Genomic DNA, 27,079 nt, shown 5'->3' with positions numbered 1-27,079 from the left:
ATTACGTTTCAGAACTTCCACATCGGTGGAAGCTGCTCCAGCTGTATTGTAAACCTGTGATTTGGCAAAAGTGTCAACACAAGTGCAATCCCAGGTTCGGCTTTTGCCATTCTTGCATGGGACGATGGTCAAGCCATCCGAGCGGGTGTTTTCACCAAGGTTTACGCCGAGGGGTTCCAGGACAGATGATGCCCCCATAAAGGGCACGTTTGACCACGTCGTTTAAGGCCGAATGTCTGAAAGATCGACCGCACTGAAACAGCATGACGTTATACATATTAGAGATTAAACTTGGATGGGAGTGGAACAGCTTGATGGATGTGTCCCTCTAGCTGTGGAATTCTTGAACGTGTGTCATCTTTAATAATGTCAAAAAAAAAAAATCCAGGGGGGTGAGGATGACAAAGGGAAAGGAGACTCCAAAATGGGAGTTCCGTAACAACACATCCACAATATCATATCTCTGGTAGTAATGAGATAGCAGATCAAAAAACCCCAAAATCTCCAAAAAGACAATAAGTGGGAGAAACATATTAAACGAACTCTTTTCTTTCTTTCTTTTTTCATTTTTTACATCCGGACAGCTATCTAGAAACACGTGAGATGCGGTGTGAGTTCAGAGATTGGTGAAAGCTGCAAACAATGGCTATTGGCTTTTCTGAACAAGGGACATTCAAAAAGTACTTGGAAAGGCATATACTCACAATAGACCAAGGAACACCAACATTTTTTGTTTTTCAATGAATTCTATGTACTAACTTATACATGTACAGAATAAGAAAAGAAAAAAAAAACAACTGCCCTTTTTGAATGATTGTGAATACATCGTTTGGAGAGAAAAAAACTGAACGCTCCATAAGCATGTCCATCTGAACTTTTCACCTCGATCTGTGTTCTCCAGGTGGACAAAGAAGCAATGCAATCGTTGTTTTGGTAAACTGTAACTTCTTTTGCATTGTCGTGTACTTGATGCACTTTTGCCAAAGTACATTGTCGTGTACTTGATGTGTTTGTGTGTGTGTGTGTGTGTGTGTGTGTGTGTGTGTGTGTGTGTGTGTGTGTGTGTGTGTGTGTGTGTGTGTGTGTGTGTGTGTTTGTGTGTGTGTGTGTGTTTTGCGTCATGTGTGTATTGGGGAATGTGAGGAAGGAATAATTCATTGGTTTAACTCATATATGCTGATTTTCTCCTTTTTTTGTGTACAAAGTCGAGGCTCATGGAGGAGCGAGAACGAGTCCTCTTGGAATAACTGTTTAACTGAACACGTTAATAATGTTACACGGGATCTTGAAAAGTTCCTGTTTTCCTCGATTTTTCATTAATTATTTATTCAACAGACATCTAGGTTCATGGGGTTGTTGTTTTGTATGCCGCATGTGGCTGCTGGTTGCATCATTTTCTTGGAGCGTGGCTGTGCCGCTGATGCTGTAAGCCCTGTTACCAGTAAGCTGGTATTCATTGTGCTGATCGTGGAAGGATGACAGGCTGAGTCAACGCATCTTGTTATTTAAACGACATAACAGGGGCTCAAAATGAAGACCCGAAGATCGTAAGCCAGCCACCTTAACTGTTAAGCCAACACCAGGCTTATCTAGGTCCATGAAGGAGCTACACGAAAGAGCACAGCCAGTTCACAGACCGACAGAGGATGAAAGGATAATAGGGAAACAAAGACATCACACAAGAATGAATGAGTAGCAGAAAGGGAAGGAGTGCAGATCAGGGGGTCAGTGAGAGTAGAAGAGAGCAGGGATGGGCATTGTGGAAGGCAGGAGGTGACAATGGAGAGCATAGGCCAAAACACGTACAAGAAGTTGGTTATACAAAACCTATATAATACAGGGATGAAGAAATGGTGGAGAAATTTAAGAGAGTAACTCGGGGCACGTTTCAAGAAGAACAGTACCACCTGTACAGGATCGGGGAAGGATGGAGGAAAGAACGTTAAGGAATGAGGCCGTCATTGAAATGATAGAAAACTGAGGGTCCACCGATCTGGGAGTTGGCTTTCCTGTGAAGAGATGTCAATAACATGGAAAGCCTTGGACTTGAATGCCTACAGGAGAGTAATATGGGAAGCAACTGCTTCCATTGTGGGAATGCCACTCACGCAAGAGGCCATAGTTGAAAGCATGAGACCCAGAGTGGAGACCCTTATTTGGTGGTACTTTGGAGGAATTCCTTCCAGACATTAATGGGCTCTGAATGGTTCAGAATGAATTTCGATCTGCAGAGAATATTGAGGCATTGGCCAGCTTCAGAGAACAAATTAGGAGATGTGGTGTCCCCAAAACAGGTAACGCCACAAAACAAACAAACCGGTTGAGACAGACAGGAAGGTTTAGCTGAACTGATATGTTTGAAACAGACGGTTCGAAAGAACTAAGCGAGGACGTTCGAGAGCTGATCCTTGTGGAGGGACAGAGTGAGAGCATGGGATCCTGAATGAACAGACACGTTCCTGGGAGGTGATTACCGAGTTAATTTTTACATATCTGAAGAGATGGTTGCTGTAGCAGCATGTCTCTCAAAACTGTGGTGGCTGTTCTGCACAGGGTGGAAACAACAGCAAAATAGCCCAGAGGATTTTCCTGGGAGGTGAAAGAGGTTATTGAAGCACACAGAGATTACGTTACTAAGAATAGTACACGGGATCCTAAAACGCTGCCTTATAAGACACCAGACTCAAGAGGGAGATCATGAGACAGATCATCAAGAATAACCTGTTGGTTATGTTTGCTGTACAAATCAGATAGCCATTTAAGGAGAGGCTCTTGAACATGATCAGCAGACAGCTTGGAAAGTAAGGGTGGGTACCAGACTGTATCAAAAGTCAAAGAGATGTCTCAAGAGATGGTCCTGGCATCTTGTTTGAGATCAGGTGCATCTACCCCTTGTTGGATTAGAAGAAACAAAATGGCCAGGAAGAAACTATTTTGATGATCAGAGATAAAAGAGTTGGAGGGAGAGGAGATAGTGCTTGAGATCTGCAGCAATGATTACATTATATCACTTTGCTTTTGATAGGAAGAAGGCTGACCAGTCTCTAGTTGAGACAATGGGATCAGACATGCATCACTTCTTGTGAATAGGGTTGACATTGGCAACTTTGCAAAATGGAGGCAGGAGACAATCTGAGAAAGACCTGGAGAAGAGTGAAGAAAGAAGATAGGATAGACCCGAAGTGCAGTTCTTGAGGATGACAGTGCCAATGCTGTTGGAGTCATTTGCAGAGGTGTTGAGGTTGATGAGTAACCTCCAAACTTAATGTTAGAGAAATCCACATGCTGCAAAGAGCCAACTGTGAATAGTGGGTCAGATAACAGCAATTTTTCAGAGGAATCGTGCAAATGATGATACAAGCATCAAATTTGGCACATTTGTTCTCCAGGGGATTCTAATCAAATCTGCCTGATTGGCCATTTGAAAATCCAAATTTTGAAATTTTTTTTTTTTTTAAAAAGTCAAGATCATGAATCAATGTTGGATGCTGGCTGAGATTGGTGAATGTTTCAGAAACATCATCAAAGACGTTCCAAGTCTGCCATGCAGTTTTCTTCCCTTTACCGTGGAAGGCAGACACGACGTCACATCCAGTGAACGCATGGAAGTATGGGATCCCTCTAGCTTTCTCAGGCCCTATTGCAGAAACTACCTCATGGACTGGAATCCATCGCACCTTGGCTCCTTGGCCAAAGGCAATCCACATGTTCTCAAGACCTAGTTCCTGTAAGGATGGCAGTACAGATATTGCTATGACTAGTACGTCCGTGTCATTAGCCTTAATGATAATGGACTTGCGACCATCCGTCGTTGCATCCCTGGTGTGTACAAATATTCGAGTGTCAACTTCTTCATGACAACATGGAGACACAGCGTCCAGTGACTTCCTTGTGTTGCTAATGGCATCTTCTCCTTTTGTGACAATGACTGTGCTTGTCGTCTGTGCTTCACACATCTTTTCCGCAAGGAAGTGAAACAGCTCAGTCTTGTTGCTGTCATCTCGAAGAAAGCTTCTCCAGTTACTTGGAGTCTTACTGGTTCCTGTCACTCTTCTTCTGATTCCTTGCACCCTTTTCGACCTTGCCTCGGACTTCAGACTTGACTTCTTGTACACATCAAACACTACGTCCACCCTCTCGTACCTGGCACCATAGGATTCCACCTTTGGGATGATGTCTTCTTTCGCATAGTCATCAAATATCTTTGAAGTGCGTGGAGGTTGCGCATTGATAAGTGCTGAGCCATCAATGATGACTGCATCTCCCCTTGGTTCTCTGTCTGGGATGTTCACTTGCGCTTCAAGAATTTCAGCCAGCTGTGACTTCAAATTTTTTGAAGTTTTTTTTTTTTTTCAAATTTTTCAAAATTTGGATTTTCAAATGGCCAATCGGGCAGATTTGATCAGAAAGCCCTGCAGAACAGAAATGCCAAATTTGATGCTTGTATCATAATTTGCATGACTTTTCTACTATCTACTACACTAGAAGGAGAAAGAGTGGGTGCAGGAGTGAGAGCTTTTGGCCTTTTCAGTAAAAACAGTCCCCAACATGATTCATCTTTTTGGAGTTAGGGGAGAAAAGGTGAATGTGTACCAGAGACAGACTTGACCATATCCTGCCAGACTTAGGATGGTGAAAGACTGGAGAGGTTTAAATGCAGGTAAACTGGATGTTGGGTTCTTGTTCGGTGTTGATGGGTTTCTGGAGGAGATAAAAGCAGTATATGGGGATAAGAATTCCAGGAACTGTTGATGCCAGGGGCAGATAAGAAAATGGACCAGTCTGTGAGGGAGAGAGCAAATTTAAGACCAGACAAGTCATGCCAAACTGCCAAACACTTCAGCACCTTCATGGTTCTGAGAATACCAGCAAAGAGCCAAACCCTTTCAAAATGATGTGATCAGAAGAGCCAAGAGAAGCAGGACAGACAGAAGGGTTAGTTTGACATGATGAAATCAAACAAAGAATAACTGCCATTTGGAGAGATACGAGTAAGAGAAGGGACAGACGAGGTAAGGACAGTTGTCTCACAAAACATCTTAGATGCAATATCGTAGACTGCAGTTTGGGGGCAGACTCCCAGCCAACTGCCAAAGTGCCAATTGAAGGCTCCCTGGATTAGCAAGAGAAAACTGGGGTGATAGGACAGTAGAGCATTAATATTTGAAGAAAAAGACTCATTTATGGAGGCATCAAAGATGGGAGGGTGATAGACCACACACACAAAGCAGAGGTTGTTACAGACACAAAGATAGAGATCCTCAAAGGAATTGGGGTTGGGGGGGGGCGGGGGGAGGTGGTGGGCAGTGGCTGTGGGGAAGAGTTATGAACATGTAAAGCTCTTGAAAGTATGTTTCTCTGGTGGTCTTCCATTATAATCCAAGGGTGGCAGATTCATTGGGCAGATTGGTCTGGCCTGCAGTCCACCAACTCTTCCAATGATGGTCCACTGTCTATTCATCTCTAGACATAGTGCCAGGAAATAATTTCTCAACAAACTACCCTCTCCTCCATCAGTTCATACATTTGCATGTCTCCAGCTATCTTGCTCAAATATCATAACAGGTAGAGCAATTCATGTGGTGAAGAAATTGCCAATAAGCAACTTGCCTTTTCCGATTTGAAAGCCAACTAAACTGATAGGAACCTGCATTCTCTCAGCAAAGCTCATCACCATTGTGTTTCTGTCATCAGACATGTCAGAATTCAACATAAAACCAACCTGAGGTCTGAACTTGCAGGTCTTTCACCAGCAATAAAAATGTTGCGGCAGTTCGTTAAGTCTGTCTGCATCACATGCTCATCAGTTGCTTCGCTCTTCATGATGAATGGATGACAATGAATACTGCTCATGCTAAGGTTGATTACCTTAACTCTGTCTTTGCATTAAAGGCCATGGTTCCTAATACCCCTCTTACTCTGCTCATCCTACACCCCTCATGCTCAAGTCTCACCACACCATCATGTCTGACAGTGATTATTTTTTTTAATGGTTTAAAGTTTAAACCAACCAACATTTGCCTTCATAAATCCAGTTTAGATCACATTTCAATGAGGCCCTTCCATGGTCAAGCTTTTGGAATTTGGAATAACTTGAACAGATGAGGATATGGACAGTTGCCTTCAATCGATATTACTTCTACTCTTCATTCACTTTATGATGGTATATACTTTATTGCCTTGCTTTCAACATCTTATCCACAGCAAATAAGAAATCTGACTTTTATTTTATGTCCTTCCAATGCATGCATATGGAAAATAGTGTCCCTTTGCAAATAGGATGTCAATGCCTTGAAGCAAGTAGCTAAATCTCACCACTATTGTACTGCTAAGATAGTCTTTCAGGTTACTTACAAGTTGTTAGAGGATTCTTTGTGTGATTTTTCAAGGATTATTTGACTGTTCCCTTCATTGTCCCAGACACGAGGCATGATGGTCGTGGAAAGTTTTCTGATATACATGGATGATATGAGGGTTGATCAACATGTTGGCGGCTTAACATACGAGGAGCAATCAAAAGGTTCTATGGAAGATGTATCCACAGATGAGAATGGTCCATGAAATATCAAGTTAACAAAATATACTTTTCAATCCACAAGTATGAGTAATTACTAAGAAAAAATATTTACCTCCCAAGTATTTATGTTTATATCTATTTTGTTTTTTAAAGTTGGTATTCATTGAACTATCATGGGTTCCCTTCGTGCACAGCCTTTTTGGCTGTTGGTTGCATCGTTGGCAAGGGGCGTGGCTATGCCACTGATGCAGTGCCCCTATTATCAGTGCACTGGTGCTCATTTTGCCGATCTCGGAAGGATGACAGGCTGAGTCAACCCTCTGGTGTTAATTCAGTGCCAAACAGGGATCAAACTCAGGACCCGAGGATCCCAAGCCACCACCCCTAACCGCTAAGCCAACTCCAGGCTTACGATCATGGGTATCTCATTTGTATAACCTTTTAAAGGCCTCATGTATAAATTAAGGGTGACTGTTCGATGAAAAGGATAATGGCTGAACATGCATAGGTTAAAAGAAAAGAAAAAAAAATACATACACACACACACACACACACACACCACTATTTTGTTGTCAATCATTTTCTTTTATTTCAGAACTTTTATGACTAAGTGATGATCCCTTGGAAATCGCATTGAAATTTTCTGTTTCATGCTCACATCACAACCCACAGCTTGGAATCAAATCCCAGCCATGTACAGTGTGCGTTGATTTCTCCATTATTTACTGATGTTCTTGTCATTCATGTGAAACTCTCATGATTTCATCTAACGTCTTTCTCTTGGCTGTGATTAATGTAGCAATTCCACCATAAACCTTAGATCACTTAAAAAAAAAAAAATATATATATATATATATATATATATATATATATGTATATATCTATATATACAGTATAACTATATATACATACATAACATATATATATATTTATATATATATATATATATATATATATATATATATATATATATTATATAATGCTGTGAACAAACTTTAGTACATCACAGGTGATGATGGTTGTGGTCAAGTTTCATCGGAATAATGTGTGTAGATTTTGAGGAGAGAGAAAATACCTTTTTTTGGGGGGGGGGGTCGAAAAAACCCCTGTAGACTCTTCATGAGCGCAGATTTTGATGCGGTCAATACGCATTTGTTCGGCATCAGATATGAAGCTTGTGGCCAAGTTTAATCAAAATTGCAAGTTTGGTTCAAGCGAAAATGACTGAAGTGGTTACGGACTGACTGACCGACTCACTCACTGACTCATTCACCTACGGACACTACTCGATCGCATAAGCTCATATGACTAAAATCCAGGTGAGCTAAAAATGGATCCCAAAAATATTTAAAACAAGAAACTGTCAAAGTTGTAAATTTTACCATGTACTTTATAGCATGAGATAAATTGGAACAGAAATGGACATCACAATTAATGGCAAATACGTTGCTCTCGGCGTTGCTCACGCGCAGTGCCATAATCAGTGTCAACATGAAACTCGCACCCTCGACACAGTGGGAGAGGAAACGGGAGACGAATCATTTTGGCATTTTTCACTGATGAAGTTCTCATGTAGGCAGTAATATATCATTAAGTGAATTGCAGGAAGATAATTTCACATTAATTACATGATGTAATTTATCCGTGTTATGACAATGATCTCAACCCAGCTTACGCCCCCAATCATGTTTCCAGTGGAACAATTACACAGTTTTACACAAACTCAATAACCTGCAGATTTTTCTGAAATTAACAACTTTAAAAATATAGGTAGACCGTTTTTATAGATCAATATGGATTTTAACCTCAGCACCACTTGAGTAAAGATCCATTTGAAACCTAAAACACATACATCTGCCCTAATATAAACACTTTAGACTTTAAAAGTTTGAATACTGTGGCACGTACGGTACATACTATAAAGAGAATAATAGCACTATCTATCGAGCTTGATGAACCTTTAACAAGCGTTTCACGTGATATTTAAAATATTCTGCTATAAGCTCGACTGAAGGTGTGAGCGTGATCATGAAAAAGAACTAACACTGTTTGGTCTGTGCTCGGAATAATTGATGTTAAAAAACACAGAAACTACACCATACGTAAACTAAAACCAACAAGAAGTGACAGTGAAAGAGCCTCATTCAGCCATTGTGGGGTTGGTGCACCCAAAACATTTGGGTTGACGAATGTTCTGAAACAGTGCTCGAAACACCCCTGACTGCCGTCGCTTCGCCTGGGCAGTGACTGCAGTAACATCAAGCGCTCCCATGCCTGGTGATTTCAGTTCTTTTATGTGTTGCTCTATCTGGTTTTCCAAGTGTTTCTGGATAGCCAGTCCCAAAACCTCAGCATCCATTGAGGCTCCATATACTTCCCAGGTCATACCTTTGTCATCCCATTTCACTTCACGCACCGGTGACTTTTCTTGCTCTTGCAGAACCCCAAACTCCAAACTCACCTCAGGGAACACATGCACCGTAGAGCGACGATTGCGGAATGGCGTCTTTGGATTTGTGCCCACTGATCGGCAAGGTGCACTCAGATTTGCTTGCACGCCGGCGTCACTGTGCCCAAGCTTTTCATAGGTTGCAATCCACCGGGATGGCGATGTGAGTGTTCCAATATCTCGCGTTGTACATCGTACAGTCTGAATGAGGTTGAGATCTGGACTCCCCCTGGTGGTACTCTGGTTCATTCCTGTCCTGCATTCTTGCAATTGTGCGTTCACATTGGCCATCCCACCCTTATCGTGGATTATTGAGTCGCTATGGGAGGACATGATTTTTGTGAATGGCACAAGCAAGAAGCTTTCTGATAGAGACAACTTTCTGGCTCTACAGTCCAGCTCAAAAGAGCTCAACATTCCACAGGTATCTTTTCTGCAAATATTGAAGTTATTGCCATATTTGAAGCAACCTTCAGTTGACAACAACATGGATGAGGTTGTGCTTTTTGCTGGAATACTACCCTGCTGCTCACCATTTCCATTGCCACTGTTGCTGTCAACCTCAGTATTTGATGTAGCGCATGAAGTTGGTGATGATACTGGTTGACAAATTTCAGCTTTCTCGTGGTTGCTGCTGCTCTCACCGTTTGCTTCACAAGCAGGGAGGTAATTTTGTTTGGCTGTCAGTGAAAAACCTGCAGCATTCCTGTCGGGTTCAGTTAATGCAATGTCTTGGCCATTTTCATTTTTAAATGCAATAACCATCTTGTCTACATCTTCAGATGTTGTCCTGTTGTCATCTTCCAACAGGGACCAATGTTTTGCTGCTTTTGTTGAGTTGTGCTCTGTGGGTTTCAAGTTGCCATCCTTGGTATTGTTTTGTGCTGTAGCTGATGAACATGAGGACTCTCTGTAGTTTGTCATGTCTAAGCTTTTGGCATCAGAACATGTGAACATTCTCCTGCAGGGATTTTCTGCAAAAACAAGGACAATTAAATTAATACCCTTCAATACATTTATTAATTATCTATAAAGAAAAAACATTGAAGTCAAATGATGAATATCATTGACACAAAGAAAGAAAAATGTTCTGGATATGTAAAAATAAGATTTCTCCTTTCCAAGTTCCATGGATGGATCGAATGGAGCACCATAAAACCAATTGTAAACCACGACAGACCTTGCATTGTTCGGCTGCAAATCTATCGCATGTAAACGACATGGGTTTGGGGAATATGCCACTTAAGCTGTGTTCTCACAGATATATAATCCATAGTAACGTGTCCATATCAATTCTGAACAATGTTCATCTGCATCAAGTTTTGGCATTCCCATAGGAATGATTAATATGGGCCAAATGGAAATGAGAAAAACTAGTTGCAGTCACCACAAGGCATGGTGGTGTTCATGTGATTACTGTTGCCATGAAAGTTTCTGCAGACAGCACTCTCGGATTACAAGTAAAAAGTCTTGTCCTTGGATAACGAGTCACGTCCTCTAATACCGAGTTACATCAGACCAGCTGCATGGGCCTTGATCACATAGAGCTATTCCGTACGACCAGGCCATGGTCCGAGATAGATCAACTCCTCTAGACTTTTGATAAACTAACGCGTTCACACAGACGTACATGCTCGAACCTTACACTTACTTCAAATTAACCCATCAGTGGAAACGTACCTCAAAATATTTAATACACTGCTCAACCTGTCACCGGAACAATGTCAAACACACACACACACACACACACACACACACACACACACACACACACACACACACACACACACACACACACACACACACACACACACACACTACAAAGAACGGAAAATTGGAGCAAAGAGGAGAAATAAATCATCCTTCATTGCCAGGTTTATTCAGTTTAGCCAAAAAGCTTTGGGGGATGAAAGATAGGGGAAAACAATTAATGGGGCAGTTGAGGAAAACAAAACTGGCCACTAGATTAGACGTGGCCCCATTATATAAACTTCACAGGATTGTGTCGACGATAGATAGAAAACCAATAAAAGAGATAACAGACAAAGCCAGAGAATAAGCGGAAGAAGATTTGAAAAGAATGGAAGTTGAGTCACTGGGAGGTGGACAGAGGGAGAGTGAGGAGGTCATCATGAGGGCACGGGGAGAGATTAGGCGGCAGAACTGGGGCTTGCAACATGGCATGGCATCGGAGACCCAGTGGCATGGATGACAAGTGATGGAGGGAGGGGATATGGACCCACTGCAGGTTGAGGAACAGACCCGACCCATTGACATGGACGGGAGGAACTTGCTCTGGCAGGGAGGGGGTGGTTGGTGATAATGACAGGAGGTGTAGATAGTGATGGGCAGGAAAAGGAGGTGCAACAATGAACCAATCAATGTTATTATGAACAAATAATCACTCCTCGACAGCAGACGAAACCAACAAGACACTGACTGAGGCATGTTAACCACTGCGGAAAGCAAGAAGCTTACATTTAGGTTGATTTCATCCATCATTATACTTGTCCACTGGTGCAGACCAATAGTAGCCTCTCTGGGCAAGACTAGTTCTTCATTGTATTCCTCATCAGCTGTTTGATATTGCATCAAAAACGATTCCTTGCATTCACTGGTGTTTATAGCACTGACACTACCATCAAGAAGCTGCTGTCCTTGAGCCACAACTGGAAAAAGCAAAAAAATATTACTCATAAGCAAAAACATTTCTTCTGTCCAGTTCTTGGTTCACCTGGAAGTAAAGGATTTTTTCCTCTTCTCCAACAATGAGGCAAGAATTAGTGACTTTTGAAGACAACGAAATTACGGGATCATAAAATTAAGGGATATGTGGCGTATCAGCCGTCCACGATGATCATTGGTAGCTGGCATATATCTTGAATGTTGAACCCCAGAATGAAGAAGTGAACTTGTTCTACCCAAATTGTCCTTATTTAACCAATATTTTATTGAACCAAACCAATGAAGCTGGTTGAACGTACAGGTTTTTAAAGGAAGTACAGAGAGCAACTAAGGCACTGAAGGAATGTCCAAATAAGTAATTTAATTGATAAGACAATAAGGTACGAAGGCCTAAACACCATCCCATGGTTAATTTTGGACTAAACCATTGGCAAATTGTTCCTTTTCAGACCTGAAATATTATATTGACATTGACAGTAGGTGTTTGGCTGATTGACCAGAAGAGCTGAAGGGAAGCACCCAGTTGTAGTGAAACTAGATCAGACCTATTTCAGTGAAATAGTGAAACTAGCACAAGTGAAACTAGCTCAGACCTATTTCAGTGAAATAGTGAAACTAGCACAAGTGAAACTAGCTCAGACCTATTTCAGTGAAATAGTGAAACTAGCACAAGTGAAACTAGCTCAGACCTATTTCAGTGCTCATTGTGAAATTTTCAGAGAAACCTGTCTGGAAACTTTGGGTTACACAGTCATGTTTCTTTCAAAATTTTCAATGTATCCATATTTTTGGGGAAGGTAAGATTAAATGTCCTAAAAAGAGGGATCTTTTTTATTACTCACATGCAAGTGTTTTCCATACCGGGCGTAGTGGCGTGCGCCTGTAATCCGGCTACTCGGAGGCTTGGGTTGGAGGATCGCTTGAGGGCGGGAGCTCTGCGCTCGGCCGTGCTATGAGAGGGTGTAGGGCAGCCTGGAATCATGGCGAAACCCAATCCTTATCCCTGTGTCGTAAGAGGCGACCAGGGTTGCGTCAGGAAGGGCATTCGGCGTAAAACCTGTGCCAAATCAGTATGCGGATCATAATGGATGATCCGCTGTGGTGACCCCTAACGAGAGCAGCCGAAAGATGAACAACAACATGCAAGTGTTTTCCATAGAAGGAATTATGTCATTGGGTTCTTCAAGAGCTTGAAAATTCCATTGGAAATCACATTTCTAGCTCTGTTATGAGAGATGTTATGAGGTTTTGAGCAATTGCTGGTGGGCCAGGTCAGGTCGAAATTCAGTGAACTGGATCTCAAAAACATTTTGACTTAGCGATCTGAAGTTTTTGTGTAAAATCAAATTGTTGGACCCCTCCAAATGGACCAAAGAAATCAATGAGATCAATGGGAAAAAAATTCCAAAAGCAATTTATTTATTAAAGAATTACTCCTTGCCTGTTGGTGGGTAATGCCATCCAGTCTTGGAGAAAAAAGCATGAACAGCAGCAAAGAAAGTACAAAAGAAAAAAAAACACAGACAAGGGGGGGAAAAAAACACATGCACACAACATACAACCAAACCACACACAAACACACGTATGCTGTGCAAGATAGAAACAGAAAGCACGAGTCACCTCCTCTCGGGATGTTAAAACAAAAAAAAAACCTCATGTCAGAACAGCTGTACACACAGAGACACAAGAAGATATGTAGAATAATCCACTGGCACCCTGTTCTTCATTTTGTGGCCCGCGAGCCACTGGCGGCCTTAGTGGCTGAAAGTGCAGCTCCTGATATGCAGCCAATAATACACAATGTGAAAAAAACCCCATAATAATCCGCCATAAATGCTATCAAATTGGACGAATGGTTTCAAATGAGTGTTCCAATCTGAAGTGTAAAAGTAGCATCACTACATCAGTCGATGGCAGAATGCAAACAATTATGCTTGCAGCACAGTAACCACAGTGAGAAAAAAAGTACATGGAGACGCGGCCTAATAGCAGCCATTTTGGAGTCCTGCAAATGGTAGCGGCTCTCACACTGATGTCTTATCGGCAAAGGTGGGCCCGTTCTTAAAAAAAAAAAAAATAGTGAAGATTAGATTGGATTGAAGCCTGCACTGGCACATCTGCAGAAATTTCAATATCACAGTTCCAGAAAATTCATGGAAACACGAATCAAAATCAATCATTGAAGACAAAAACATAATGCTCACCTATGATCTGATGATCTCATCGAGCGTGAACATAGAAAACAAAGCATTGGAAAAGATGGCATTGCGAATTGAGGGGTCAGTACGCATCAATTTTGGCCTAAAAACACAGAAATCAAGAAGACGAACAAATACCAGGATCTCAAAAATGAAGTCAAAAGAACTTGGAGTCTGAAGAGCACCAAAAATGTACTAGTAATAATTGCAACAACAGGAACGATAAAGATCAAAGAACCTCACGGATATCATAAAAACCATCCCTGAGAATATCATTACAAATAAACTACATGTGGAAACTGTCTGCAGAGATGCCAACTTTTGGAAATCAGAATTAGGGAGGATTTGCAACCGACACCAAATAATGTGCGCTAAGCGCACATCTCGAGTGCGGAGTGCTCGATCCTTGCGGCGGGGTCCAGGGCCCGCCTTAGGGCCCTGGAAGCTCTGGGGTTCTAGACGCTCTCTAGTGCCCTCTGAGCCCTATTTTGGAGCATTTAACATGTTAAGAATTCCCACTTTTTGAACAAAAAAAGGGGAAAATTGTGCACTTTTTAATGTTACATGTATGTTAATATTAGTAAGTTAGGGGACAATCAAAGATTAACAAAAAGCACAAAAGAAGCAATATTTTTCTTACCTTACTGGCTGGTACTACTGCTGCTTGCTTTTTCCATGGCAGCTTTGCTGAGTGACAGCTGTGTGGCTCTTTTAGCCCTTCTGATTATGTCTTTGCTGTATTCTCTCTGGTAGCAAGGGGTGCTATGAGCTAGTTTTTCAATTAAGAGAGCTTCCAGGGTTTTGACACTCAAATTGGGACGAAATTCAGTATGATTCTTCCGTACAAGACTGAGTGCCCGCTCACATGATGCGTTCGAATGAGGAATGACCAAGATTCCCTTCATCACTTTGCTCAAATTAGGATACTTCTTGGCACCAGTGCAGGGATCTGTGAGCTGTGAAATCCGATGCCACTGCTCATCCACTCTCACTGTCTCAGTAGCAATTGTAGCTATGGAGGCGTCTGCCTGGTAGTGAGCGAATTCACTCTCAAGACTGTCTATGTCACTATCACCGCCACTGAACAGACAGGGGAATTTCTTGATGAAAAACTCCACACAGTCAAACCCCACTTCTTGGTGTAGCTTAACATCCAGCACCTGAGCATGCTTGGCTAATTCATCATCTAGCGGCCAGGTTTTGAAGATGTAATTGCAGGCTTTCACATAATATGAGCGAACTGCACTGAAGAAACCTTGGATGTCTGACTCACTCAGAGTGAAGGTGGATTTCTTGAGACTCCTTTGTTCCCTTATATACAGTTTGGCATCGTTCCCAATCATGAGGTCCTCATCATTCTTCTGATGATTTCTGTCAGAGAAGGGTACATTTACCAGAGCAACCGATGACACCGATGGTTTCAAAAACCGTACGAAGATATCTTTCAGAAGACCATTCAATTCTCCGTGCAGGAGATGAATACAGGGTTCGTCTCTTTGGAGCAGAAGATTCCCCTTCTCAAAAAGCTTGTTAGCATATCGAAGGAAGAAACAATAGAGTTTTGTTTGTGGAGACAAGAACATCCTGTTGACACGTTTTTCTCTAGATTCCTGCACAGTGTTTGAGGAAGATGCGCTTTTAGTTGTAGAACTCGTAGTACACTTAGCCGCAGGGCGATCACACTTGCGTTTACTGCCAGCAGAAGAGGTCAGACTCGTAGTACCAGATCCAATTTTACGTTTGAGGAGAGAGCTTGAGGTAGGTGCAGCCAAGGAAGAAGACCTCTGATTCGAAGGTTTTGCTGAGCTTCTATCAAGTGATTTGGCAAAAGCAGAACTTAACTTGGGTCCTTCTTTGCCTGTAGATGGGACTATCACAGTCTTTCTCGACTCTGAAGGGATCTGCTTTGTAGATGAACGTGATGAAGGGCCGGTGATGCTACCTGCTCTCAGCATTGGTTTTGGTGCTGTCCCTGCTGTCTTCTTCGCAGCAGATACTGCAGTGGTAGTGGTGAATGCTGCTCCACTAGTGCTTGATCCTGCAGTGCCAGTACTGGCAGTAGATACAGTGCCGTCCTTCTTGCTCGTTGTTAGAGTCTTGGCTACAGTTGGTTGCATTTTTCTTCGTACTTCTTCTTTGAAGAAGAGGCGAAGTGGCTCCCACTGTTCAATCAGCCTGTCTAGGCACTGACCAAGGGACAGCCACCTTGTTGCGACATGCTTCAGAATCTTGTGTGTCGGGGCATCACAGAGTTCTTGCAGTGCTTTCACTCCTTTGACGCGTTTACTACTTTTGTCCAAGTAGTAGTTAATATCGATGAGAAAGTCATCTAATTCAATGGGTAAGGCCTGAGCCGCCTTCTTGGCCGTATTGTGCATCATATGGCAAGGGCATCCCATGATTTAGCACTCTGGATTTTGTTTGTGGATATAAGCAGCGACTCCTTTGTGCTTGCCCACCATGACACAGAGGCATTATCAGCACAAAAGGAAACACAATTTCCCCACGGAATTTTCCTGTCACTGAACTCATGATCAAGCAGTTTGAAAATGTTTTCTCCAGTGGAATCTTGTTTGCACGCAGGCAAACTTAGCAAACCTTGCTTCACAATCCCAGCACTGTTGTCATAGTACGAAATCAGGACAGGATATAGCTGGGCCTCACCACTGTCATTGCTACCGTCTGTAGCTAGTCTAGCAATATCGGCAAGAGATGAAGCAGTAACATTTGACAACTCACCAATTATTGCTGAAGTTTTTGTTCTTGCACATCCATACTTTGAAGCAACTTTTGAATCTGGAAACATCTTTTGAAATAGAGGTCCAGCATGATCTGAGACTGATATGGGCAAGTTATGTTCCACAATAAATCCACTAAAGAGAAGTTCCACTCGGGTAACATCCTCTTCCTCGCTTGTCCCTTGTTTGGTGAAATAATTCAGAAGTGTACCGGTACTCGTGCTCGAAGATCTCTCCTTTGCAATGTCTGTGTGCCGTTTGCTTCCAACGTGCTTCCGAATATCATCGCGACCTCCGTGCTCAACTGAAATATCAACGCTGCATACTGTACAATACGCATGATGAATTCCTCTTTCAGACTTTCGAATACACGGGTATTGGAGACTGTATTCGGTCTTGTACTTCTGAGACCATTTCTTGGTCTTCGTAAGCTTCTTTTCTGCCATTTCGTAATCAACATCGAGGGCTTGAAGCATCGGTAACTTCGAAGTCGATGTTCCACAGCTGCAGCGCGACTCGTAGAACTCTAGCGGCTGTTAAACACCGCACGGTGGTCGCGACCGCCGGGCTGGTACGGGGCCCAGCTGCATGCAGTGAGCGTATCGCATGCATATACACTGTGCATACATACCGCATGCACTGTATTGCACACATACCGCATGCACTAAATCTCAGTGCATGATCGCATAAGCGAGATCCAGACCCAATGTTTCGCTGCTCCTCATTTGAATTTGCAATTTTTTACGTACAATTTGGTAGCAGCGAACGTTATGGAGTTACCACATGCTATAGGTAGCAGACGATGCTTTTCATTCAATTCTCATACTAGTACATTCTGATTAGTGAACAGTGCAAAAATATCAAAATTTCGGGAGGATAAGGATAGTGATTGTAAGGGCGGGAGTTTGGGTGAATTTTCGGAAGCCTCCCGATGAAATCGGGAGGGTTGGCATCTGTGGAGTCTGGAGCTCAGTGATGATTTTGAAAAGAGAGCTTGGAACAAAACTTTGATAACTAGAAGGGCACTCGATAGAGCGCATACCTCAGCCACGCAATGTCTGATCCACGAGAACATATCATTCCCATTAAAATTTTATGCGAGACGCTGGCTCTAAGAGAGCTCCGCGTTGTTTTTCTTCTTCTTCTTCTTGTTCTTCTTCTTCTGGTGAAGACAAAACCTTAAGGACGTGGCTCTTGGACACATTTGTCCTTGTTGAAATATCATGCTATACAGTAATATAATCGGTTTTGGTCCCATCTCTTAATGGTGAAGAATCACTTTAAGAATTAAATAATTCTCCTATCACGATGTGGAGTCGGATCTTCACCAAAATCAAATCAATTCGTCCTTGCCCCATATCTAACTTGTCTACCAAGTTTCATACGAATCTGTCCGCAAATTTTTGAGATATCGTGCTATATATCATTTTTGGCCCCATCTCTCAATGGTGAAGAATCAATTTAAAAATTATCAGATCTGGATCCGGATTCGGATCTTCACAAAAATTGAATCAATTCTTCCTTGTCACACACCCAATCTGTCCACTAAGTTTCATCCAAATCTGTCTGCAACTTTTTGAGATATCCGACACAAACCAACAAACAAAGACAAAAAGGGGTGAAAACATAACCTCCTCACCTTCGGTGGCGGAGGTAACAAGAAAACTTCACAGGTTGGTCCATGAATCGTGAACCCCTTACCAAAATGAAGGTGTATACTTCGAGCCCTGGGAGAACTCCGTTCCATGTTCTGAAATGTGAGCTAGGCGTGCACGTGCCCATAAATGTACTACATCTCGAATAAATGTTACCTTCACTGTTGCGGAACCAGGAACCACATGCTACAACTGCTATTACTGCATGTATGCTCATGACAAGGGCCACATATCAGCCCCATAGTATTCGATTCTGTGGTCTTTGCAAGCAGTGGTGGATTAACACGGGAGTGCAGAACCCGTGCCCAGGATCCCCGAGCTCAAGGTGGGTTCCCGGGCAGAAGCAACGCGAGGGCCATGCAAATCATGCAATTGCATGGGCCCCCACACTACAAATCGTGGTTCACAATCCTTCAAGACGGTGTCCCCGAGGATGGGGTCTCACTTTGCCGCCAAAACATATCAAATTGTGAGTGATGATAAAAAACAGAGCAAAGAGAATGCTTCATCTCAAGGAAAGAAAGCACCGTCACATAATGAATCAATTAAAAAAAAATGTTTTCCCTGATGTTTAACTGTTCCGGACGATTACAAAATTAGAGGGTGAGGTTAGTAGAGAAAGCGAGGGGAATAATAACTACGTTTCATGGAAACAAATGCATCAATAATCACAAAAAAATTTGTATAATTCCAAATGTTAACACATGTCGATATTGTTTAACAAATGCACACCATAATTATTGTACTATCACAAAACAAACCCTCATGAGTAAATGGACCAACTCGTGCACACAGTGGAACATAGTGGTTTTCAAATCAACAAAAGGCGAAAAGGATGAAAATTACCTGAAATTAACTCTTTTCGTTATACAAGCGACAGAACCAAAAAAAAGGGTCCTCAGTATCACACGTGTGCTGAGGGGCGTTCAATTACCAATCAGCTTGTTATTACTTGCCAAGCCAGCTGATTCTTATCAACAGTTTAGTTTGACTGCTTACTTGAATGCTTTACAAGAAACTTTTAGCTCTTCCACGAGCCTCGGCTACATGTCCAAAAATAATTAAGAAAATGAAAACTTGGTAACTGGACACACTTCTGCACGTGTTGGGGTGTGTTCCATTGCCAATGAGCTTGTAGAGCACTTGCCAAGTGGATTAATCACTCAAGCACTCCAACGAAACGCTGGTTTGGCAAGGGATAGCAAGCTGATTCATATAATTGAACAACTTAAAATGGCATTTCTTTCCAGGGGGGTGGTGGGGAAAAGACAATAAAACATGGAAATTCCTCCAGATTTTTTGCAGTTGAGTCTAAAGCAACATAGGCTGAGAAGAGTGCGGAAATAACATCGAGTCCTCTTTTTTTTTACCTTTTAGGGGGAAAATAACACCGAGTCCTCATTTTGGGCCTAAATATTTTCTGTACCCAGGGCTCCAAAAAAAATCTTCATCTGCCTCTGTTTGCAAGATCTGGAGAGGCAGCTGAGACAAATACACATTTAAAAGAATTAAGCTGATTCAGCTTTATGTAGGGTGTTAATGCAGATCCTTCTCTTTACTACAGCCCCATTTAGGAAAGGCTGTACAGCAGTGACAGGTACAAGAACATTTTGCTCTAAATTTTTTGGGTCATATCACAGTCAGATCATCATATGCAAACATGTGTTTCTGGCTCGTTAGGTGTCATCAGCAGAGAGCACAGGTGGCATGCAGATCATCATAACATTTGCTTTGAGGTAGTATCATTATATTAGGTTTCAAATTGCCAGAAAGAGTGACAGACCCCCAGCATATACTATCAGTGAGCTTTCTATTAATGGTGTTACAAGATTCCAATATAAGGTTGTTGTTACGTCCGCCACTGAAGGTGAAGGTTATGTTTTCACCCCGTATTGTTGAGTCGCCGAAATAGGTGACCCTTATTGTCAGTAATTCTGTCTGTTTGTTTGGATGTTTGTTCGTTTGTCATCAGCATAATTGGTAGTAAACGTGGGCGGATTTTGACCAAACTCGGGTGGTAGGTACATCTTATGACCTTGTGCTTTGGAAATTGTGATGGTTGCTAGGGACGCTTTGGTTCCCTAGAAACAACCGAAAAACCTTCAAAATCGGTAACGATCACGCGACATCAATTCCGAAAGCCATTATCCCACGTAGGGTTATGAAATTTGGTAAGAATGATCTACAGGTGATGCTCTATCAAATATATTCCGGTTTTTGTGATATATGGAATAGTTTTTCCCGCAGCGCCCCCTACAATTAGGGTATGCACGAAAATTGAAGGCCCCCGAGCGACCAGGTAAGTGCATCGATACAAATGAAACTTTGCAGGTTCATGGTACTCAATGAGTACTACAACTTTGCCTCAGGACATATTGACCGATTTCGCTTAGGTCAGGGGTCAAAGGTCAATTGGTGCAAAACCGATAATATGCGAGAGCGAGAGGTGCCTTCGCGCCAAATGCTACTCCTCCTCGGGTTATGGTCGGATGGTCATGAAAATTCACACCAATCTGGAATACATTGTGCACAAACGATCGAGCCGGATTTTCGATTTAGATCTTTGTTCACCCACAGCACCCCCTCGAACTTTGGGGATTTCCGATTTCAAACCGCATTTTCGGTACTTTTCATTCAAATGGATACCGAGTAGTTATCAGTAGATGGAACTGGATGAGATTTGATATGCATAATCTTAAGGTGATTCCCTATCCGATATGTGACATCTACTTTGCTCTATATCTTATAGTTTCCATGCTCGGCGACCCATCGCCGCCTACCGGCTTGTCTGTTTGTCTGTCTGTTTGTTTGTGTACAGGATATCTCAAAAAGTTTGGACGAATCCGGATGAAATTTTGTGGACAGGTTTGGTGTGTGACACGGACGAACTGATTAGATTTTGGTGAAGATTCGGATCCAGATTTGACGACGAGAATTTTAAAAAGTGATTCTTCAGCATTGAGATATTGTGCTAAACTGAAATATAGCACGATATCTGAAAAAAATTGTGGACTGACTTGGACGAAACCGTGTACAGATTGAGTGTGTGGACACGACGAATTGATTCAATTTTGATGATTATCCAAACTCGGATCTGGATACAAGAATTATTTAATTCTTAAAGGGATTCTTCACCATTGAGAGATGGGGCTAAAAACGATATAGTACTGTATAGCATGATATTTCAAAAATGTATTGGGACCGATATGTTCTCGTGGATCAGGCATTACGTGGCGGAGGTATGCGCTCTACATGGCGGAGGTATGAGTGCCCTTTTAGTTTGAACTGTGTCACTGATTGGAGTAATATCCCTTCTTAGTTTTGCTTTTGCCATAATTGCACTGAAGTTCTACAGGATGACTTGAACATGGCTTGAGGTGGAACAGGTATAGTGGTCCTCACCTGTCTCGGCAGCATCATTATGTTGGGATTTTCTTATCTCCTGGCTATCATTGTGTCTGTAGGCAATTAACCGAATGGCTTGATTAAACTGGCAAAGGATCCTATTGCTGTTTATCCGTCTCCGTCTCCATTCTCATCTCTATCTCTCGCCATTTGTTGATGAGAATATAAAAGCTATTTGTGACTCATTCAAACTGGAAGGTTGTTGTGAATATGGTGAACTCTTTCGAGACAAAAGGAGGTTAACTGTCACTCATAGCTTCTTTCATTCCTGACCACCATACTGAATGTTACGTGTGTTCTCTGCACCTCAACACTACCTGATGGCCATGGTGAATCCTTTCACACATGTTAGCTCATATACTTCCTGGTATGATTTTTCAAGTGCCCCTCAGAAACAACTCTGCTCATGATCCATGTACCGTGTATTAACCTTGGATGTAAGTGTTGACACCATCTGCACATTTCGGCCATCCCTTGTGTTTGTGTACATGATGGCCTTTTGTAGCAGTTTATTCCTGCCAGTCACATTCCCAAATTCCAGAATCCAGGGATCAGATATTGATAGGCACTTTCTTATAGTTAGCGTATCACCTATCTTTGCCATTAAAAGCTAAAATCTGAAGACCAGCCTTTGATACACAAGTGGAGCTTGCTCAATGCTTCATTCATTGATCAGTGGAACCAAGGATTGATGGCCAGTCAGTCATCTGAAGTTTTCCACAAACAGGTACTTATGGAATTTTTCACTTGCCCAAATACATGCTAAATACTCTTTCACGACGAGAGCATACCTCATTTCCACCGCATTGGGTGGGGGTGGCATGAATGGTTTGGAAGATGCGGGTGATGATGTGGACAGTGGTGTATATATATATATATATATATATATATATATATATATATATATATATATATATATATATATATATATATATACATGCGTGATTGTGGGCGTTGGATGGGGAGGGGAGGGAGGATGACCAGGGAGATGGTTTTTGTCAGCAATTGGGGTATTGAATATGTGGACTCTCCATTTTGTCATAAGGATATGGAAAATAGAGTTTTTTGTTGTTTTCGAGGGGCAGGGATGAAAGATATTGATGGAATGTTGTGTGATATTTTATCGGGTTGTGGGCCGGGCTCATTGGTGTTAATGCATGCAGGGTGGAACGATGTGGAGAGGGTCTGTTCAGAATCTTTGAAGAGGAGGTATAATTATTTGGGGAAGCATTTTAAATGTTATTATTTATTTTTTTGCGGTGCTGTGATTTTTTCAGGGATTATACCGAGGTTGTTTGAGATACAAGTACAACATTCAGACCCAACGACAGCGCAGGTTCCACCCTGTGCTGCAAGCAACAAGTCAAAAGCAATGCGATTTTGCATAGTTCTATCCACATGGCAATCATTTCTAGATTAATATCTGCTATACTATTTGCAGTTTCATTAGCAAGCAGTTCCAAAGCAGCCGCCATAACAATAAGTTCACAAGCCGCCTTCCAATCGCCATGCAAACAAAGGTGATCATGAAGAATCTTTCAGTCTCAGTAATAGCTCTTTTACTCCGGCTTGGGGTTTGAAATGAAGAATGGGTGAGCAGACGCATATGAGGTATCACATAACTTAAATAACAGGAACCCGATCATAAGGAAGTCAGCGATAAGTTCGGTTTCCACAAATACATAAGTGTTATTCAGTGCTGCTTGTAGTCTTATTGTACGATTCTCATTAATATAATTTTACATTTGCCTTACAAATTCTGTCAAAGCCTTTCATTCAAAGGTAAAGGAGGCATTGCCGGAGCCAGGTGTTGCTGATTGTCACGGTTTCCAGCATGGAGAGTTTGTTTTGTCCAAGGAATGGATTTTATTGAAAATGGGTTTATGCAAGTGATTAGATGGTCAGAGCAAGTTGGATGGAACCTGCAGCGTTTTGCTTTGGCAAGTGCAAGGGAAGTGGATTTTCCTTTTTAAAAGATGGAGAGCAGAGAGGTTTTGAAGCTTGATGGAAGGAACAATTCCAAATGGTAACGAGAAAGGTTGATTACAGATTATTTTTGCGATGACGTTTCAAAGGGGAATGCCAGAGCAGATGAAGCTGCTAAAGCTGTGGCCATTTCCAAAAACACCCTGTTGGTGTCTCAATATATTTTAACACCAGCCGCAATTGCTTCTGTTGACGATGCTGCTGCATTACAAGCAGATGTTGATCCAGCAGAGAGAGAGATTTATGGATAATATCCGGATGGAAACATGATGATTCTGAGCAATGGAAATCACACGATAACCGTATAAGTGGCTCCACACGAGCAAAAGGGGGGATGTGTTCCTCTATTGTCAATATTGTAGGATGTGCCAAATTTTTCAAGAACATAATCCTGGGAAAGGATCTCAAATGGTTCCAGTGGCACACGCTCTGCCCATGGGTCCTTTTGTACATATTCAAATTCATTTCGTACAGATTCCAAAATGTTGTGGGTATGAGTTCATCCTAGTAGTAGTGGATATTTTTTCTAAGTGGGTTGAGGTGTACCCATGTAGACAGTGGCCAAAGTAATGATGAGAGATTTAATTTGCAGATTTGGCATACCTTGCAAACTCCCAAATGATAATGGGACTCACTTTGCAGGTCAACATGTGGGACATGTCTTTCAATCCTGACAAATCTCACACTCACGATGTCTCTCCAAAAGTACTGTTTAGAACCCCACCCCCCCCCCCCATCTATTTTCTCAACAATCCTCCAGAAAATTTCCTTTCATTCAAGCTTCTGGGTCTCACCGTCTGCCATGACCTTTCCTGGGAAAGCAACATTTCCAACCTGGCCTCCAAAGCCAGTCGCCAACTGGGAATCCTCCGTCATGCAAAGTCCTTCCTTGGCCCACCTGAACTCCTGACCACAAACAAAGCTTTGGTCTGCAGCCTGATGGAGTACTGTTCTTCCATCTGGGCTGCTGCTCCTGCCTCTCACCGTTCTCGGCTTCAAGCTGTGGAAATCAAGGCATGTAGGATCATTGGTATCTCCCACGATGAGGTTAAGTCTTTGGGCCCCTCACCCTCTCACCACAGGCAGGTCGGTGATCTTTGTGCCTTCTACCGTCTCCTTTCCGGTCTCACCCCCCCCCCCCGCTCTGTCTGCGATATGTCCCCACCATATTTCTGCAGGGCGCTCAAGGTCCACCAACAACCCCCTTCTGGAAAAAACTACCAAAATCACGAATCACTGCAGGGGAAGTGATGAAACAGCTAGAACTAGAATGGCACTTGGTGGAGCGCTTACCTCTGCCAGACTGAACCGTTTACGTTTTGTATCCCACCGATAGACCGGATCTGTTTCCGGACATTAACCAAAATCTATTCAGCTTGTTTGTGTCACCTATCCAACTCATCCACCTAGTTTTGTCACAAATCATCCACAACGTTTTTGAAACATCTTCCTATATATTGTTTTTGGCCCCATCTCTCAATGGTGAAGAATCACTTTAAAAATTAAATAATTCTCGTATCCAGATCCTGATTCGAATCTTCACCAAAATCGAATCAATGAGTCCGCGTCACACACCCAATCTGTCATCGAAGTTTCGTCCGAATCCGTACATAACTTTTTGATACATTGTGTTATTTGTCGTTTTCTGCCCGATGACACAATGAGATATCCTGTTCTTCTTGAGATATCTTGTTCACAGCCAGACAGACAAAAAGGGACGGGTGAAAACATAACCTCTGTCCACCTTTGGTGGCGGAGGTAAAAACTTAGGAGACGATAAAGCTCTCGGGCCGGATAACATGCATCCAAGAGTATTGCGGGAGGTGGCAGAGCAGATAAGCACTGCGTTGGTGGATAAATTTCACAGCTCGGAGATGGGACAGGTACCAGAGGATTGGAGAGTATCAACTGTAGCACTACTATTTAAGAAAGGTTCCAGAGAATAATTAGGGCACGGTAGACCTGCTCGCTTGACTTCAGTGGGAAAATTGTTGGAGGCATTCATGAAGGAACAGATAGGAAAACATTTGAATAATTTCAAACCAATTAAACTAAAGGTAGTCAACATGGATTTCCCCAAGGGAGTTTTTATCCAAGCCGGCAGAGGTTGCAGGTGTCATCGGTGGTGTTGATGCTTTCGGGTTGGAAGGGGGGCTGGTGAAGACTTGAGGTTGGGAGGCGGAGGTTGAGGTTAGTATTCATAATTTACATCAATTATTTTGAGAGTGGGGTTGAGAGGCAGCTTTCTAAATTTGCAGATGATACTCAGCTTGGAGGTAAGCTAGAGAGCAGAGATGGTGGTGATGAGGTACAGGAAAGTGGAGATACTTTAAAAGATTGGGCAAAAGATTGGTAGATCCAGTTTAACATAAAGAAATGTAAGGTGCTGGGGATGGGAAAGAAGAATCAAAATAGATGTTACATGATGCAAGTGGCAATCATGGAGTTGGTCACACAGGAAAAGGATCCGTGGATGGCGATAGATATTGATGTTGGGGAGAAGGAAGCAAACAGCACAGTGCCAAGCAGTTCAGGTAAACTTAACAGGGTTCAGGTTGTACACGTATTCATAGGGGGATAAATTATAAATCAAAAGTATTGACTGTATAGGAATTTAGTGAGGATTCATCTCAAATATTGTGTACTGTTTTGCTCACCATATCTGAGGAAGAAACTAGCTGCCAGTGTCGAGGGAGGGTACAGTGTCGAGCTACTAGATTGATTCTCGGGCTTGCTCGGGCTAAGCTATGAGGAATGGTTGAAGGAGACAGGACTTTATGTGTTGGAAAGTCGATTGCAAGGGGGTTTGATTGAGATGCTCAAGATAATGAAGGATGTGGACAAGATAGGTGCAGTGGGTTTTTTCAGCAGTGGCCAGCTTTAAGGCAGGGGTCTTTCAGTTGGAGAGTGGTTAATGCACAGAATGGTCCCTGGAAATGTAGTGGCAGCAGAGAGGATGGATAAGTTAAAATGGGATTTGATGGGTACCTGGATGTATTGGAGATAGGGAGGTATGGGGATATTGGCAGGACTTGTCGGTAGCTTGTTTGTGGATGGGTGATGATACCGGGGTTGGTGCAGCACATATAGTACATAATGGGCTGAATGACCTCCTCCTCCTCCTCCTCCTCCTCCTCCTCCTCCTTCTCCTCCTCTGCTGCTAACGTTTCTTGTGTATCCTTCTGCTGTGGCTTTGTAAGTTATGAACATTTATCTGCACAACACGCATCCTGAAATAGTGCAATCCTCTTCTTGCACTTTGGAAAATGAAATGACATGGGCATTTCGAGAGACCATCCCAACTGTCTAACAGCATTGCTGCTGGCTCTAGAGCTGGGTAGCTGGAGAAGTTGCCACTCAGAAATCAACATTAATATCAACACCACAATCCATTTAAAAACACATCCATGCCAGTTCACATCGAACTCAGTCCACCACGATGGCAC

The 27,079-nt window shown here is 42.4% G+C and overlaps 2 protein-coding genes across 6 annotated transcripts in view; both read right to left on the bottom strand.

Moving 5' to 3' along the window:
* ECD (ecdysoneless cell cycle regulator) overlaps nt 1–27,079 on the bottom strand; it is a 464,207-nt gene that overhangs the window by 153,698 nt on the left and 283,430 nt on the right. The window lies entirely within an intron of this gene.
* Nucleotides 7,507–27,079, bottom strand: part of LOC147026747 (G protein-regulated inducer of neurite outgrowth 2-like) — a 137,019-nt gene continuing 117,446 nt past the window's right edge. For 2 of the 5 annotated variants that reach the window (XM_085882518.1, XM_085882519.1), the window contains exon 2: nt 7,524–9,940. In XM_085882518.1, coding sequence (XP_085738644.1) covers nt 8,658–9,923 — 1,266 coding nt within the window. In that variant the 5' untranslated portion in view covers nt 9,924–9,940 and the 3' untranslated portion in view covers nt 7,524–8,657. Of the gene's footprint in view, nt 9,941–11,444; nt 22,183–27,079 lie in introns of those variants that run through there. The other 3 variants (XR_015058490.1, XM_085882516.1, XM_085882517.1) reach the window with 3 other exon arrangements.

This window comes from Eptatretus burgeri, chromosome 5, assembly GCF_056783735.1.
Source record: "Eptatretus burgeri isolate ZD-2024b chromosome 5, Ebu_testis_v1, whole genome shotgun sequence".
In the NCBI taxonomy this organism is placed as follows: Eukaryota; Metazoa; Chordata; class Myxini; order Myxiniformes; family Myxinidae; genus Eptatretus; species Eptatretus burgeri.
Note: the sequence above shows the minus strand (reverse complement) of the source record. Positions and strands in the feature narration are given on the sequence as shown.